Here is a 17,631-nt window from a genome sequence, read left to right as displayed (position 1 = left end):
TCTATTAGATTGTTGAACCAAACAAAAAAAGACTTGGGACAATGTTCACTCTTTGCACTCTTTGGATATGCACTCCCCATTTCCTCAATTAAATCAATCAATAATTCAGTTATTAGGCACACCTTGGGAGTATGGGCTCAGTTCAGAAAGCACATCAATCTTCTGGGCTTTTCTCTTTCCAGTCCTATCGTCTCTAACTATCTCTTCCAACCTTCTTTATATGATTCAGTGTTTCAGGAATGGTACAATAAGGGCACTAAGCTTTTCAAAGATCTGTTAGTTGATTAGAGGTTTGCATTGTTTTAACCTACCCAACTCTAATTTTTTCAGATATCTGCAAGTAAGACACTTCATTAGCTCTTCAATACCAAATTTTTTGAGGCTCTTAATGCAAATTTTATGGATAATCTCCTCTGTTTGTCCCCACTGCGTAAAGGCCTAATATCCACAATATACATTTATAGTTTGATTCCCTTTCTATTTAATTGTTTGTTTGTAATTTTTTTTTCTCTTTTTTTTTGCATGCAGAACCAAAAAACTTCCAGCTTCACTTTTTTTTCTCTTCTTTGCTTTTTTTAAATATGCCTGGCCTTCTTATGCATGTAAAGCCGGCTTGGAATCAGGGAGGAGTGGGAGCTATATGGGTTTATAAGGGGTTATAAAATGTGTATTGAAACATCACATGTTTACCCTGTTATATCCCTGTATAAAATCAATAAAAATTATTAATATATGGTGAAAAAAAAAGAAAGAATGAAAAAAAAAAACTCACTCGAGGAATCCTGGTTTGTGTTTGGATTCATTATGGTCACCAAACTGGATCTGACACTGGTACCCGGCAAACTCACAAGCTTTGTCAAATGAGACAGGATGGGATCCGTTCAGAATGTCATCTCGTGCCTGTGTTTAAAAAAAAAAAAATTATATATATATACACACACATATAATATACATTATGCATCTGCGCAGTTGAATGTTAAGGGCCTTGGTCAAGGGCCCAACAACTTGGTGGTTGTGGGGTTTAAACCTGGGATCTTTCAAACCGTAGTCCAATGCCTTAACCAATGAGCTACCCCTGGCTCTCTCTCTCTCACTATCTCACACACACACACACACACACACACACACACACACACACACACACACACACACACACACACACACATTTGGCAGACGCTCTTATCCAGAGCGACTTACATTTTAATCTCATTACACATCTGAGCAGTTGAGGGTAAAGGGCCTTGCTCAAGGGCCCAACAGTGGCAACTTGGTGGTTGTGGGGTTTGAACCTGGGATCTTCCGAACCGTAGTCCAATGCTTTAACCACTGAGCTAATCCTGCACCACCCCCAACCCACCCCCACACACACACACATACACACATACACACATATATATAAGCATCCATTTTTCAGGACTGTGTATTTCAACAATAGTGTTGTAAAAATCCAAATAACTTTACAGATCTTCATTGTAAAGGGTTTAAACAATGTTTTCCATGCATGTTCAATTAATCATAATCAATTAATTAACATGCACCTGTGGAATGGTCATTAAGACCTTAACAGCTTACAGAAAGTAGGCATTTAAGGTCACAGTTCTAAAAACGCAGGACACTAAAGAGACTTGTCTACCGACTGTGAAAAACAACCAAAGAAAGATGCCCAGGGTCCCTGCTCATCTGCGTGAACGTGCATTAGGCATGCTGCAGGGAGGCATGAGGACTGCTGATGTGGCTAGGGCAATAAATTGCCATGTTCGCACTGTGAGACGCCTAAGACAGCGCTACAGGGAGACAGGAAGGAAAGCTGATCATCCTCGCAGTGGAAGACCACGTGTAACAACACCTGCACAGGATCGGTACATCCGAATATCACACTTGCGTGACAGGTACAGGATGGCCACAACAACTGCCCGAGTCACACCAGGAACACACAATCCCTCCATCAGTGCTCAGACTGTCCGCAATAGGCAGTCCATGAGGAGGAGATGCACTGCAGTACTTCAAGCAGCTGGTGGCCACACCAGATACTGACTGGTACTTTTGATTTTGAGCCTCCCTTCATTCAGGGAGACATTGTAAAACATTTTTAGTTTATGTCTTATGGTGTGGACTCTTTTAGTGTTCATACAAATATTTACAAAATAAGTTTACTGTAAGTAAAAACAGTTGAAAGTCAGAGGACTTTTTTTTTTTTTTGCTGAGTATACATATATTTCAGCTGTACTGGTGACTGGACTAAAATGCATAAAGGCATCACTTGCACTTTACTTGCGATAAATATAACCTAACCCATGTTACTGTGGTAACTAAAAAAAATGGTGTTAAAAATAATATATAGAAATTCTAAATTCTGTTTTTTATACTTTATTTTTCCCCAATGTGACACACATCTACTTTTTTTAGGGCTGTTTGATGTTTTTTTAGATCAAAACCGAGTGTGGTCCTAGATTTCATACATGTGACCTGAATGAGAACAAGCAGATTCGAGTTTATGTGAACTTTTACGTTTGCGCTGACATCAGTGGTGCTCAAACTGCTTGCTCTCCCTCCAGAGCAAAATCCCAAACATATTCTTTAAAAAAAAAAAAACATTTTTACCAAAATTGCTTCCATTAGTTGAAATGAATGAACGGTCAAAATAACTTAGAATGTGTTTTAACCCAGATGGCGTGAGCAAAGATTTATCGACATGAGCAAGCTTGCCATTGCAGAGGACAGACGTGTGATAAAAGTCGCTTGTAATTATAAAGGTGAACTGTCATGACATGATGCAATTTTAATTTCATTAAAAAAAACAGAACAGTCGATATAATATAGCACTTATTATAAATAAGTACAGTGAAAAGTTATTATGCTAAATAAGCATGCAGTGCATCAGGGTAAAAAGGGAAGTGCATGAAACGATGCACCCATCATGTAGAGTAACACGAGTGCACGGTTAAAAGAGCAAGTCAGCATCAAACACGTTCATAGCTTCAAGTGCATCAGTGTCCCATATACTGTAATGAATAAAAATCAAATTCAATTCGAACCATCATAACTGTTACGTCTTTATTAGAGCGAAACTGCATGACATTCTGGAAAGCTGTTTTCCATATTGTGCTGTTGGATTGCGTACCTGTACGTAGAGCAGGTTGAGCTGAACCGGGTCTCTGGAGTCTACATTCTGGTCCGAGTAGAAGAACTTCCTCCTGAGGAGTAGCATCTCTGTCTCCTCCACGCCCTGCTCACGCAGCGTTCGCCCGTGGTCCAGCCAGTTCACTAAACACACGAAGCAGCACAAGACTTTACACTTAACATCCACTGATTTCTATCAAATAAGAGCTTCTGATACTGTATTTCGTTTTTAACTACAATGAAATTTGTTGCTTATGTGATTAATAATTTAGGCTTTACAAAAAAAGCATTAACGTCTCATATAGTCTTCTATCCAATTTTAAAATGTTTAAATTGGGTCATTTAAAAATAAATTTTAAATAAATAAAAAAACTGTGGAGATTTAAGATTCTGGTGCAGTGACAATCTGACATACACTCATCGTCAGTGTGGAGCTTCTGCTTGAGTTTCTCCATCTTTTTGTCGTCCCTCAGGAGGGTTTTGTCTCTCTTCAGAGTCCCTGTGGTCTCCTCCTTCTTTTCCTCACCAATATCACGCACCAGGGAGTACTCATCATGGTTTGTAATGCCTGAGGAGTGAATCGAATCAACATACTCCAGCCGCACAAAATCATACTCGATATTAAGGTTCAATACAAACATGATAAGGGATTCCACATGTTCATACCGGCATAAGTGGACACACACCTGTATCACTAGGCTTACCTATTCTGGCACAGATGGTCATGAGCAAGTCGGTAACGATTTTGGAGTCGTCCACCATAACCGTTTTCACTGTCCCGTCCAGCATGCGGATCTTGAGTGGCCTCTGTTTCTTCTTGTATTCGAGCGTATCCTAAAAATACGGTCAAGACAAGAGACACTTACTTAATCCAATATGTCCTACAATTATAATTAATGCTGCACTGGGGCTAAACTCACACATGATGAGGATGTTCAACTAATATAGCGCTTCGGAACTGGCAGGATACACGTGGTACAGGGTGCCAATCCATTGTATCGAACACACGCTCATTCACTCACTAAGGGCAATTACTTGGTCATTTCTATCATCCTAATCCGCATGTTGGAATGCCTGGAGAAAACCCACAACCTGCAAACCCCACACACACACACGCACAGAGACCCGAGGTGGAAATCGATAATCTAAATCTGGAGGTGCGAGGCCACAATGCTAACCACTACACCTTTCCAAGAAAATCAACAACTAAAATCTTCTCATTTGCTAATCTAGTCTTTTTTCAGCAGATGCTAATGTTCTATTAAAGTGAAGAGAAGATGTGCTTCTTAGCAAAGTCTTTGTGTAGCTAAAATATTAGTTAAATTTAGAAACTAATTATACTATATATACAGTGAACAGCCTTTTCGTTCTTATTGCACAACTACAAACGCAGCTTTGCACGGACAAAATAAACAGACATAATCTATAAAAAAAAATTTTTTAAAGACAAGCTGTGCGGCCATAAAAGTAGAAAACTATTTTTACAAAGTTTGCAGATTTCAAAAGCTTGCTGACTTCCGCTTTCATGTCAAAGCTTGCCCGCCTGCCCCGCCCCCTCCACTGCCGCTTTGTGGGCCAACTGTGATAATGAACTTCATTAATCACTGCAGTGACAACATACAATATGGCAATCAATCTTTCACGCGTTACTGAACACGTGAAAGATTGATTAATATGAAATAAATAATAGGTGAGCCTACTTGGAGTTTAAGTACGTGTGCATAAACACACACACTAATAGTAATACAGCACTCACTGGTCTAGATCGTCATCCCCCTTTTCTCAGTAGTGCATTTCCTCTCAATGGGGAAACATGTGGTAGCAAGTAGACATTCCTACCTCTGAGTGACTGACTCACCCCGTTTCTCAACATGTAATAGTCCAGGGCTTTTCCTGCTTCCAGCCAAATGCCTTTCTTTGGGTCGTCATCTGACAGGAACAGGCCATAGTCGTTGGCTGGGGGAGGAAAGAACAATCAGAGCTGATTCGACTGATGTGTGTTGTGTACTGGCTGTTTGACAGCTTTGGTGAATAAAAAAATAATAAGTCCAAGTGTGTCAAGACCAGCTTTAATAAAGCCAGGAGAATATATTTATAAAAAATCATTACCAGTGAAGTGTTAAAAGGGTTGTAAAATATGCATCTCTCTTTCCCTTTTAACATGTACAGACTGCAATAACCACCAGAAATACCTCAAGGTGGTATCATGCAAGTCACTCCCTTAACATCCCTGGGTATAAGTCTTCATGTTCAACCACAAAAGCATAGCTACAATCACTTTTCCCTCCATTCGGCATCAGAATTCTCCCCTCACCCTCAGGGACTGTGTAGTGTCTCTATAGTCTGCTAGTTTAAGATGCTGAACATTCCATATTAGTTGTTGACGTTGGCCAAAAAACAGGCGCTCAAAGTGGAAAATTACTCACAGGTTTGGACAAGAATAACACAAACTGCATCTAGCGGGAAGTTATTATGTAAGACTGGAGAGCCGGCCACACCCTGATCATAGAGGAGAGGGAAAAAAAAGCGGCTTTGTTAAAAACTCTGAAGTTGCATTTTCTATTCTGGGATATTTTAAATTTTGGCGGAGCCTGCCCCACTCGTTTTTTCCTATAGGAGGGGCTTTCGTGGAAACTAGAAGAAGAAGAAGAAGAAGGAGGAGGAGAAGGAGGTGGGTGGAATCAGGACTTGTTCTACAAGAGTAACTGAGGTTACTGGACCGGAGGTTCCTTGAATACTTTAAGCTTAGGACTGAGGTCTTGCTTGGAATACAACTAAGTCAAATATAGTAGTACATAAGCTGTAGCCTGAATTTAGCACTCCTGTTCTGACGAATCAAACTCCTGATATCCAGAGTCATGACCCTGGAGCAACACTTTGGGTTTAAGCCATAAAAAAATAGCAAAAGACAGTTTCTTTACAGAATCACTGAAAAGGAAATTTCAGGAAGAGAACCGTTACAGATTACCTGTTTATTACTGGCAAGCTAATTCAATATCTAAAATACAGGACTGAAGCATGTGTTCAACATCTGCTGCTTGGGTTTTATATCTACAGGAGTGGGGTGCTTGCGTGTGTGTGTGTGTGTGTGTCAGGAAACACTCACGTTGGCCGAGCTGCGCCTCAGGAACTCTCTCCCGGATGATGCGACAGGCGTCGTACACCATGGTGGAGGGCTCGAACTGCATTGTTTTAACCACATTTCCCACCCCGATCTTTAGTGATAGCGCCACCATGACTGCGCTTGTGTGTCTGGGTCACCGTTACACCTGCAGTAAAACAAAACAAAACAAAAATGTTTAAAGGAACCAGAACATGTAATGTCAGTAAGAGGAACTGCTTCACTTCAGCTCAATTATCTTTAGTGGTATCGGTGGTATCGCAGTTTAACCTGACATTTTTTTTAACCCAGATCTGATTTTAAAAAAACATATCTGATTTAAATAAAAACCACCAAATACCAATTAATAACAGATATATATATATATACATATACATATGTGTTCCTGATCTCCAAGTGTCTAAAGCGATAGTGATAGTAGTACAGAATGCATTTTACAATTAGAACCAAAATACACAAATACAAAACTGTGTTCCTCTTGACGGTCAACAATATCTTATAAATTCTGTGCTCGCATTTCAATTATTTTGAATTTTTTTGGTTTCGCTTCGATCAGCACATAGATGGTCCCTGGTTTCAAATTTGTTACTGAACCGTGAATCCTGTACAATGGAAAAGTTGTTGGTCACATTACACATAAACACATCTTTTCCTTGTTGAGAGAATTAAAAATACAGCCATACACTTCACGGTCAACATTAATTCATGACATACCAAAATTTCTATATTGTTCGCTTGCCTGAAATTGATGATGCCTTAAAACATCAATGTCATTGTTTTCTTAATCACAGAAACCTATCTGCTCTCCGCCCAGTGGAAATGGTGCATGGGTCTGGCCTAAATGATGTTTACTTCCCCTTAAGATCGCTAATTTTAAAATAAGACTTGGCTTCCTTTTTTGAACAGCAAAGAGGAAGAAAGTGTTTCACAAAGCAGGACATTTATTAATTCAAACTGATTAGAATAAAAATGGCCCTAAAGGACAAAACTAAGACACACTGCTTGACAATAAACCACCCATTTACACAAATTGGAGACTGAGAGCTTCAGGCTTTCATAATGTTAAGACTTTTTTGTTTCTCTGAAATTATATCACTGAACAGCAACATGCTGGACCTTGTGGATCTTGTCTCCTTGTCAGTGTCCTCAGAGTCTCTTTTACACATCACGTTTCAAGCATTGATTATTTGACTCTGTGGAGCTGCAAAGAGATCAAGTTTAATAATGAAAAAACAATTCTTGTAAGCAGAAAACGTGGCGCAATAGAAATAAACCAGTTTAGTGGGAATTAAGGGAGCGTGATGTATCAAATTTAAAACCCATAGCTATTCAGTGACCAGTTTGTGCTTAGTAATATGACTGAAAAATAACAAAATTTTTTACAAAAGATTTACAAAAGCTTTAAACTTGTGGCACACTCCCTCACCTCAGCTTATCCCTAAAACATGCAGGATCAGGAATGCCGAAGAATACGAGCAAAAAAAAGCGATGATAACAAAAACAAAAGCACTGCCAAAACCTAACAGCGGTATCTAAAATCTCACCACTGCTTTCAGAATTTTACCTTCGACAAGTCAGGAGAATCTGACCCAACCTTGTGCAAAGTGCAACGAGGATGCGACTTAAGGTGCGACCAAATTTAGTCGTACATAATACGGACGAGCTATGCTTCATGCTCTCTGCGTTGTGGAAATGCACTTGCAAGCACGGCCTCGCTTTTAACGCCATTCGCTAAAAGAGGAAGAACTCAGACGCAGAGGAACCATTTTAAGTCTCAAAGTGAGAACTACAAACCACGCAATAAAAAAAAAAAAAAAAGAAACCTCTCCTCTTTAAGCCCTCGTGAAATAAACGTTCTCCATTTGGGTTTGTTTCTGAGGCCAGACAGCATGTAGGTCTTTGAACACTGAGGTTAACCCGAACGTTTAACACTTCTCAACTCGGTGAAGTTCGAACACAATGAACATTTCACAATTTGGCACAAACTCCAAAGGAGCGCCGGCCAACGGCTGCTATTGTTGCGCGGTGCACTTGAGAGCAGCAGCGTGCTGGGTTTTCTCAGTTACTTATGCCACAGGAATCTCATCAGCCTCTACGGCGCTCTCTCCACAGCTATGTTCTCCTGACGGTCAGCACGGGTTCTATGGAGGGGGTCTGCTTGCATTCCGGCTGCTCAGCCCCAGCAATGCCGTCCCTAAATTTAGGGAAAGGGATGAGAGGGTAGACTTCATAGCAGACTCATCACATGATTTTCACAGCTGCAGCTTTAAGAGGGCTCTCATGGGGTGTGTGTGTGTGTGTGTGTGTGTGTGTGTGTGTGTGTGTGTGTGTGTGTGTGTGTGTGTGTGTGTGTGTGTGTGTGTGTGTAAGGGTATGTTTTACCGTCACCATGTCAAGTGCTTGCTAGGACCTCACTGTAACATACTGCACAACACGTCTAACACTTTTTTGGCATTAGTATATACAGGTTTACTTCCTAGTTTTTGAAATGAAACTCCAGCAGGTTCCCAGACTGGGTGAACTTTTCAGTCTAGTGGTTTTGGGTTTAACGAGCAAAAACAAATAAAGTGTGAAAACAGACAAGTGTCATACCCTTAAAACCCTAGGGATAGCTTCTAATTAGGGTATGTAAATCTTGTGGACACAGCTGTATAAACTATTTGCCAGGATGTGTCCCCTCGTGTAAGCTTTACTGTCCCTGTGCATTAGTTCTATCATCTCATTATGTACCTGGGTCAAGTGAAACAAGGGCTATAATTAAATTTTTGTCAACACCTGATTAACAAGAACAGCATCGGTACAGGTATACAAGTTGGGGTGGGTCACTTGTGCACTTCTATTTGACTGGAGTAGCTGCTGTGGTGGCTGGAGACCACTCGATCATTAGACCACCTCTGGACTGTTCTGTCAATTCTGTCAATGTATTATATAACCGAGCGATCTGATTGGACGACAGCCTTTCCACTGGCTCTGATAATAGTTATGTTACCTTCATGTATTACTCTGCGTGACAGGTGTTCTCGTAATCATTAATTACAATAACTGTTGGTTGCAGCATACCGTATGTGAAAGTAGGTCTATGTGGTCTGCGATAGAAAAAGAAATTTTGTGCAAAGAAAACACATCTGTTAACGTGATGTCATTTTAAACAAACAAAAAATAAATAAAATTAAAAAAATAAGTCCCTAAAAACACATTTGTGTACAAGACATTTGTGACCTGGATCTTGTAGCCTTGTAGAGGTTTTACTTTAAAAACGAATGATAATCATTCTGCTCACTCATTCACAGAAAACAATACATTCATTTCAATTTTCTAAGACACTTTTTGTTGTTCACGTTTTACTTTGTGTCTTTGACACTTTATAACAACTTGATGATACATAATTTTACATGTTATATTTATGAGGAAACGAAAACTAAAACTTTTTAGGCATGTAATGTCACTCCTGGGTTGATGTGTAAACCCAAGGTACCTGATGCATATCTACTGTCATTTATTGTTTTAAAAGAGTTGTACATCAAATGTACTGTACCTTTGCAACTTTCATATGTGTTTTCTCTTTCCTGACCTGAAAGTGATAAACGCTGGCTTTTAACACACACGTGACCTGCACACTGCTTTCTAAATCCAAACGCAGCCAGACTCTGCTTGTCTTTCATACTTTTGTTCTGACTTCATGTGGACGCAGGGCATAACAAATACCTAACTAGTGAATGGTGATGCATTTTTATTCAAACTAAGATAACTGTTCTTTAGAGAATAACATGGGATAAAATCCTGCCCAAAGAAATTGCGTAGTAGCTTAAACCCAAGTAGTTAAACCGTACTGATTTACTGTACACTATTTTGATAATAATAAACAGCTATAGCCATGTAATAATTTCACATCAACATGTGCTTCCAGACGAGTACAGGCCAGCGATAAACCTCGAGTCAAACAGCACGGCACAAAACTTCCTCAGTGTTCTTCTGTCTGTGACTTTCATTTATCGTAAAACGGTAATCTACCACCCCACTGTGCTAAGCACATGCTAACCACTTGATCTATTCAAAGAGTCAGGAAACCTAAAGTCCTGTTGCAGCTTGCGCTTGCAGAAACACTCACACACATCAGCAGCAGCGCGGAGTCATAAAAACGTCACAAGACAAGAAAGAAAACAAAACCGCCCGAAGATACGAGAATGCAGATGGCTACTGTTTGTAAGGGTTATGAAGATAGAATTTACTGCTCTGTTTGAATGCGAGTCATGATGGAAGAAACTGTGCATTTTTTGTTGAGAGGATTACTTAAAAAAAAAAAAAAAAAAAAGGAATGATTTTATAAACTAGAAAAGACATATCCATTTTAAAAGCATTCTAATGTGGGGTGCAAAGGCACAGCCATGGTCTTGGACAGGGCATCTGGCTCTAAGGGGGGGGGGTAGGGGGGCGATAGTCCAGGAAATGAAAAACTAAACAAGAAACTCTATTAATGGAAGCCTCAAAGTAGATCAGACCAAGAGACAACAACAGTGTGTGTGTGTGTGTGTGTGTGTGTGTGTGTGTGTGTGTGTGTGTGTGTTGAAACAGGCCTTTGTTGAGACATTTAAAGAAGAATTTATGAAGGATCTGAGTGATTAACTTTGTGCTCAGGCTATATAATGGCATTAAGTGTTACTACACAGTCGGTGAATAAGACGCACTGGACGACACTACAGGATTAGCCAACTTAATACCAGGGTCAAGTTTTACACTAAAGCAGATTCTTCAGCTGTGGTTCCATGAGAGAACATTCCCGCATGCTTCCCATACACCAAAAAAACGTGAGAATGTTCCGGAAAATGCAACACTGACTTAAAAACCATTAGCTAAAAGGAACTATTAGGCCAAGACCCAAAATACTTCATTAAAAAAGTACAACGTTAAAAAAAATGTCTACATAAACACTGGACCAACAATCAACTGCTGATCAAGCCAGGATATAAATAATTTGGCACGGCGCCGGCGGGAAAGCATCTGCCTCCTGGGTCAGTGACCAAAGTCTTGCAAACTAAGAAACTATACACTGTTTAAAAGAAAAGGAAAAAAATAACTTGGGAAAGCACAAAACAGCAGAAGAAGACCGAATTAAAAAGAATACCAATGTTTCTAATCAGCTAAGCAAAAAGTTTTAGGAAACCAGAATGCTACTTCTTAGTTCCACTTTCACACTTATGAGCAACAGAAACACTTTGTGCCATTTCCAAAAAAATAAAAAATAGCGCCAAAGCACAAGTGTATACATTTGTACTTAAAGTGAATTAAGATCATGTATAACTTAGTTAAATTCTCGATTCTGACTGGTCATAAAATGTGTTTTTTTTTTGTTTTTGTTTTTTTTAAACGGCAGATCTGACAATAATGCTGACTGTGACTGAAATCACATGGATGTATTTGGACTTTGTGGTTTCTCAGTAACATGAGAAGTTGCCTTTATTTTGTCTTAATAATGGAAAAGTTCCTGAAAGTAATGAGGTGACTGGTTATAGTGTAAGTGATAACAGGAACTACCTAGTTTCATGGACATTCCACAACGCTAAAAGCAACTAGAAAGTGAACAGGTCATTATATCATTTCTTTGTGACTTAAAACATATTAGATGGCAAACTGCTATGATATAAGAGTTACAAAAAACTTTAAGTCTTATAATTAAGGGAAAACAACAACCTTGGGGTGGCAACACTAAGTCAAGCAATTGCCAGACGGTCTTGTGTAGACTTTACAAAAGTGCCGTTATTGAATATTATCCTATAACAACAGCACACCTTATTTCATTTTTATTTTATTTTTCATTTTTTTAAATCCTTACTGTACTACTTTGTTTTAAAACGGTCCTGGGGATGATTTCACACTACGACTTTAGGCATGGATCAGAGTACCCTTGACCCCAAAGTCTGTTATGACTAACCAGGGTATGTTTGTCTAATGTGAAAACACCTTGTCTCTCATTGGAGCGCATTTTGTACTGGTGCAAAAATTCATACAAAGTCAGAGTGTCAACTAGCTAGGTCTTTGTGCGTCTGAGCATCCATCCATCCACAGCGCTTCGACGGTGAGGAGCCGCTTCTCAGAACACATTAGTGCTATTTATGTGACAGAGTCCAACAGTAAAAAATGTGAGCTGCTCAAACTGGCAGAATGGCATGTAGTGAGGTGATGTAAGGTGGTTTAAAAGTGGACCGAGACACAGGAGATGGGCGAGGTAAAAGTTCCCTGGCTTAAAGAGCAAAAAAAGAAAAACCCACTCTGCATGGATACAAATTCAAAAACAGAACAAAGTAGTAACTGTCCGGCTCTGAAAACACACAACGTCTTAAAGGCATGCTAATTGTGGTGTTAAGTAGCAGCCTTGGGGAACACTTTCCTTAGACAGCTGTTTTCTAGCAAGTGCTAAACGGGCGCTTTTGACAGCGCGCGATTTACACCTTTAAAGGAGTTCACGAACACCAGCCGACTGATCCGATGCGCAACATTAACAGACCCTCTGGCCTTGGTAATTTTTTTTATTCAATTTGACACTTTTTACTTCACACAAGAGAGAGAAACCTCCCAAATTTAAATTTAGCTTAAACTTACTGTAATACTAACTAGAAGGTATCAAGTCACCCAAGCACCATTACTTAAGTGAAGGTAGCGGTCAACTTGTTTTGAGGCATAATAAATGCAAATAAAAATATATATTTTTGTTGAAATCTGGTCAGTGAATAAGCTGCTAGGAAAGCCTTCACTAAACATACTAAGGTAACTTAGCATCTCAGCTAAGTTGGATGAAGTGTCCTATACGGTGCAGCTACAAACATTTCCCTTCTTTTAAATGTCAGTTTTTCGGCACTGTGGTGTAGTGGTTAGCACTGTCGCCTTGCACCTCCAGGGTCCGGGTTTGATTTCCCGCCAGGCTCGATTCCTGTCTTAGAGTTTGCATGTTCTCCCTGTGCTTGATGGGTTTCCTCCGGTTTCCTCCACAATCCAAAGACATAAAGATGAGGCTAACTTGTGTTCCCAAAATTGCCCGTAGTGTGCGAGTGTGCGTGTGCCTTGTCCAGGGAGTGTCCAAAGCAGTGTTTTAAACAAGATGACCCTTATAGAAGATAGTTTACCTGATAGAATCTTCTGGAAATGGGAGAAGGCCTCCCACAGTGATGGGGCAGTTTGGGGTCTTCTGCTGGTTCTGTGGACGCAACAGAAAAAAAAAAAGAACAGATGACTAACCTTCAGAGCAGACATTTTTATATCCAGGCTTTTTAAAGTCGTCTGCTTAATTACGATCAAGCTGTAATGAAAGGATGTGTGCATAACAAACGCTAAAGGATCAATCGTCTGATTACATTTGGGCATTTAGCAGACGCTCTTATCCTGAGCGACTTAAATTTTTATCTCATTACACATCTGAGAGTTAAGGGCCTTGCTGAAGGGCCCAACAGGGGCAACTTGGTGGTTGTGGGGTTTGAACTGGAAACTTCCGAACCGTAGTCCAATGCCTTAACCACTGAGCTACCCCTGGCCTGATTAAACCAGTTCACTCAAACAATGCCAAACTTTTATCCAATGGAAAAAAAAAAAAAAAAAACTTAAAAGACAGGAACAATTGTTTGTAAAGACATATAAATCCTTGACCAGGTTGGACAGTAATCTGTCAGATGCTCGATTTTCATTTCTTAAACTGCCTGCGGTCAGACCTGCACCTCCGGACTTTTCTGACTACCTCGGTTAAGTGAAACTGTAACTCGTCTATCTAAATGAACCACTGCAAAAATTCTACACATGTGGTTTTGTAAAGAGCGAGCCCTTTTATTATTCATACTTTTCACGCTAAGCATTATGTGAGCATCATGAGAAAGGGTGTACAGTTCCTGTGATCAAAATAGCAGATACAGAGACAAAGCCATTCTGCCTGTAGTTATATTTTAGTTTAGATTTTTATCTCTCCTCACTCGAATGTAATGAAGACAAATAGCTAGTTAAAAAAAAAAAAAAGGTCAGAGCCTCAGGATGGATTTATTGTCAGTGATATATCAGGATCGCTGTTTCTGCTCTGCAGCATCTAAAAGATCATTCAACATAAATTCAAAGACAGAAAACGGTTTCCTTCTATTGCACATGACAAGATACAAATAACATCTAAAACAGTAACCCACTCAATTTAAAGTAAAAAGTAAAAAAAAAAAAAAAAAAGGTGTCTTTCAGGGGTAAAAGTAGGTTTTAATTCTTATCGGTACTATTTAGCTAAAAGATGGGGAGAATAAACCATGGAGGTGGTGGACAGTCCTGCAAATCTTTTACATTTCTCTTTATATTTTCACTTATTCTGTTAACTTCCTCATTTCAGGGTTAAATCCTAAGTAGTGTTAAATACAAAGCTAGTGCGCTATGTAGGGTATGCACTTGCTTAACACTCAATAAGTAGTGTACTTGATCAGGGGTTGGACAGAGATTTGGGACTCCGCCAATATTCGTGCAAATAAAACGACACAGACGGTTCAGAGGCTAATCGGAGCGACTTAGAATCTAGGAGTCAAATTGTTGTTTAGGATAACATAACGTTATCAGATTTTTTTTTTTTAACATTTGATGACAGTGCTTCTGCTATCACCCATGCTGCGACCGACAGTGACTGTACAACGAAGTGATTTAGTTAAACATCCTAGTGCTGTTACCACCCATCATCATCACACCTCGTGGAGTGCCTGTTGTCCAATCATATTGCTCAGTCCGAACTACCTGCTTACAACAAGACCAATCAATCTGTCGACCCAGTCAAAATCCTTATACTTGCCTATTTTTTATTCCAGCACATTCAATACAGCGACGAAATGTTCCCCTGCTGCCTAATGCATCCTACTGACTTCCAGGCGCCATTAAAGTAATATAATCGATGTCTTCAACTGTCAGCGCTCATAATGTTATAGCTGATCAGGGTATATAAATACTTTACTGTATACATACACACTCTCAGAATAAAGACTGAACACAACTACCAATTCCATGGTCGTATGTTTTTTATTTCTTCCTAGATTTTAAGACACTGCCGAAGGCATCCAAATTATACAATAATCTCCTTTGAACAGTTGATATTGTGATGTGTGTGTGCTACTTATGCTCTGTAAAGCCTTTATAGCATCTCTATTCGTTAATCGGTGATTTTTGAGGTTGGTAACTCTAAATGAACTCCTCCTTGCATCATGGTGCTTAATGGGTTTCGGAAATAAACAGCTGACCTTCGTGTCTCAAAACAATAACGGGCATTTACTGTTATTTACTTACCTAATGCCCTGTGTGTTATTACATACTGTAGTTTTTAAAACATCCAGTATTGTTCTAGAATGTAAAAAATAAATGCCAACTCCTACTGTACATACATGTAAAGGTTCATGCTTATCATACAGTAGGAACTAGTTGTTCTCTAAACTGTCTGGCTTGACTGAGAGCCTGGCAAATGTTTGAGTGACTACATCGATATGAAGTTCCTCTACGTCTCCTTCCCTTCTGAACATAAAAAGTAATGACATAAGCGGACAGTGTAAGAGCTCTGCACCCTCAACGACCATGACACACACTTCTGGCAGGCTACTTTAATAAAAAAAAAAAAATTAATAAAAAAAAAAAAACCTCTGCCGTGTCCATCCTTACTTTCCCAGTGTACATGATCCCTTCTCCAGATCTCCTTCTCAATCCACGGCCAATACAAGCGCGGGGATTTTTATTTGTGAACCTTTTACTCAGTTTCATTGTAAAAGCATGAGGACTTTTTTTTTTTTTTTTGCAATTTTAGCTGAGGATAAGCTGACTCGAGGCGTCGAGGCGGGGCGAGTCATGCCGTGTGGAATGCTGCACAGCAGAAGCAACTCCTGCTCTGCCTTAGCGTAGTGTGATGTCATTTCCTGTTTGAAAAGCACTTCAACGCCATAAAAGGGAATTTTAGCTATCTGCAGGCGGAGAGGGAGCACGCGCCACAAAAACACACACACACACACACACAGTGCTGGCTCTCTCACAGCTGGGAGCTCGGCATCCTGTGCAATTACGCGCTGGAGCTGAGGAAGAGAGCTTTGTTTAGCTTACTGAAAAGGAGGGAGTACAAATTTAAAACAAACCTCTGCATGTAAAAATCACACGATCGTCTCATCATAACATCAGGGATGTGAAATGCTCCTAGAACTGCAGCCTAATCACATCTGACTTAAACAACTATGTGCAACCTGAGCAGTTTAACACTTTCACTCTAAAGCTTTAATATATAACAATCTATACCACAAATCTACACCACAAATCTATACCTTATGAGCTTAGATCACATCGTGTCCCATATTTACTCTGCATGCAGTTAAATAAAAATTTATTCCGCCACCCACGTTAAAGTGACCTTAAACAGACGCCACTTCATTCTGGCAGAGAGGAAAAGAAGAGTAATGATCTTGTTGTTTAAGGCCCTGAAGAAACAAAAACAACAACAACGCTGAGAAAGAACAGAAATCTCAATCGCACTCAGTGATTGGAAGTTTCACAAAAGCACACACAAATGACCGGTTCATAATTTAGCAATAGACTTTAACAGAGTCTAGCCTTAAACGGAAACATGTTCCCATATGGCCTAAGTTCCTCTCCAGAATTCGTCACTTCCTACATGTTGGGCTGCACCGAGATATGAGATGTTAGATAGCAGCTATAGCCGGGGTTTCAAGCATGATGCGCTTTTACTACGGTGCTGCAATCGAACACTGCAGCGACAGCAAAGAAGAAAAAAGTTAAAATGAGTTTAATGTGAGGTTTGGTTTCATTCATACCTTGAGCTTTCAAATAAGCGCATCAGGCTGTTATATACAGAGAATTAATCATTTTTTGAACAGTTCTAATAGTCTTAAAAAGAAGAAAACTACATAGTAAATAAATAAATTAATTAATTTATAAACGACCACATTGCCGACTTTCTACTTCACCAGCCACGTCTGTGCCAGTCGAAGGATGAGATCAGCACAAGCTGCATTTATGCACAGATTACAGAGATTTGATTCCAACCATGCCTGAGTAATACTACTACTACTACTACTACTACTACTACTACTACGTACAGTGCTTCGAGGCACCTATTAAGTGGACTTAGTGTGTACAGAGTGTGCATGCTAGAGCTGGAGTTGTAGGTATAGTAATTCATAGTATTAATACTTATTGTCTGATTTGCCTCAAGCAGCTACATTTCTTACAAGTTTTAAGGTACTAAAAACTACTAAAAAGTATTTAATATGCACTGAAATGCTGTGTTGAGTGTTTAAATCTCATGCCTTCTACAAAGTGATAAACGTCACAAAATGCTGAAGTGGTTTGCATTTTCTGCAGAGATTGTGGTCAACTTAAGAAATCTTAACATTTGGAGG

General features: G+C 39.6%; 1 protein-coding gene across 1 annotated transcript in view; it reads right to left on the bottom strand.

Moving 5' to 3' along the window:
• tln1 (talin 1) overlaps positions 1-17,631 on the bottom strand; it is an 83,632-nt gene that overhangs the window by 43,092 nt on the left and 22,909 nt on the right. The window contains exons 2-8 of the mRNA XM_053476223.1: positions 13,360-13,430; positions 6,227-6,389; positions 4,979-5,076; positions 3,825-3,954; positions 3,536-3,688; positions 3,122-3,264; positions 773-900 (exon numbers count right to left, since the gene is read on the bottom strand). Coding sequence (XP_053332198.1) covers positions 773-900; positions 3,122-3,264; positions 3,536-3,688; positions 3,825-3,954; positions 4,979-5,076; positions 6,227-6,356 — 782 coding nt within the window. The 5' untranslated portion in view covers positions 6,357-6,389; positions 13,360-13,430. The remainder of the gene's footprint in view (positions 1-772; positions 901-3,121; positions 3,265-3,535; positions 3,689-3,824; positions 3,955-4,978; positions 5,077-6,226; positions 6,390-13,359; positions 13,431-17,631) is intronic.

The sequence above is a fragment of the Clarias gariepinus genome, chromosome 17 (assembly GCF_024256425.1).
Source record: "Clarias gariepinus isolate MV-2021 ecotype Netherlands chromosome 17, CGAR_prim_01v2, whole genome shotgun sequence".
NCBI lineage: Eukaryota > Metazoa > Chordata > Actinopteri > Siluriformes > Clariidae > Clarias > Clarias gariepinus.
This window is presented reverse-complemented; position numbering and strand designations above follow the sequence as displayed.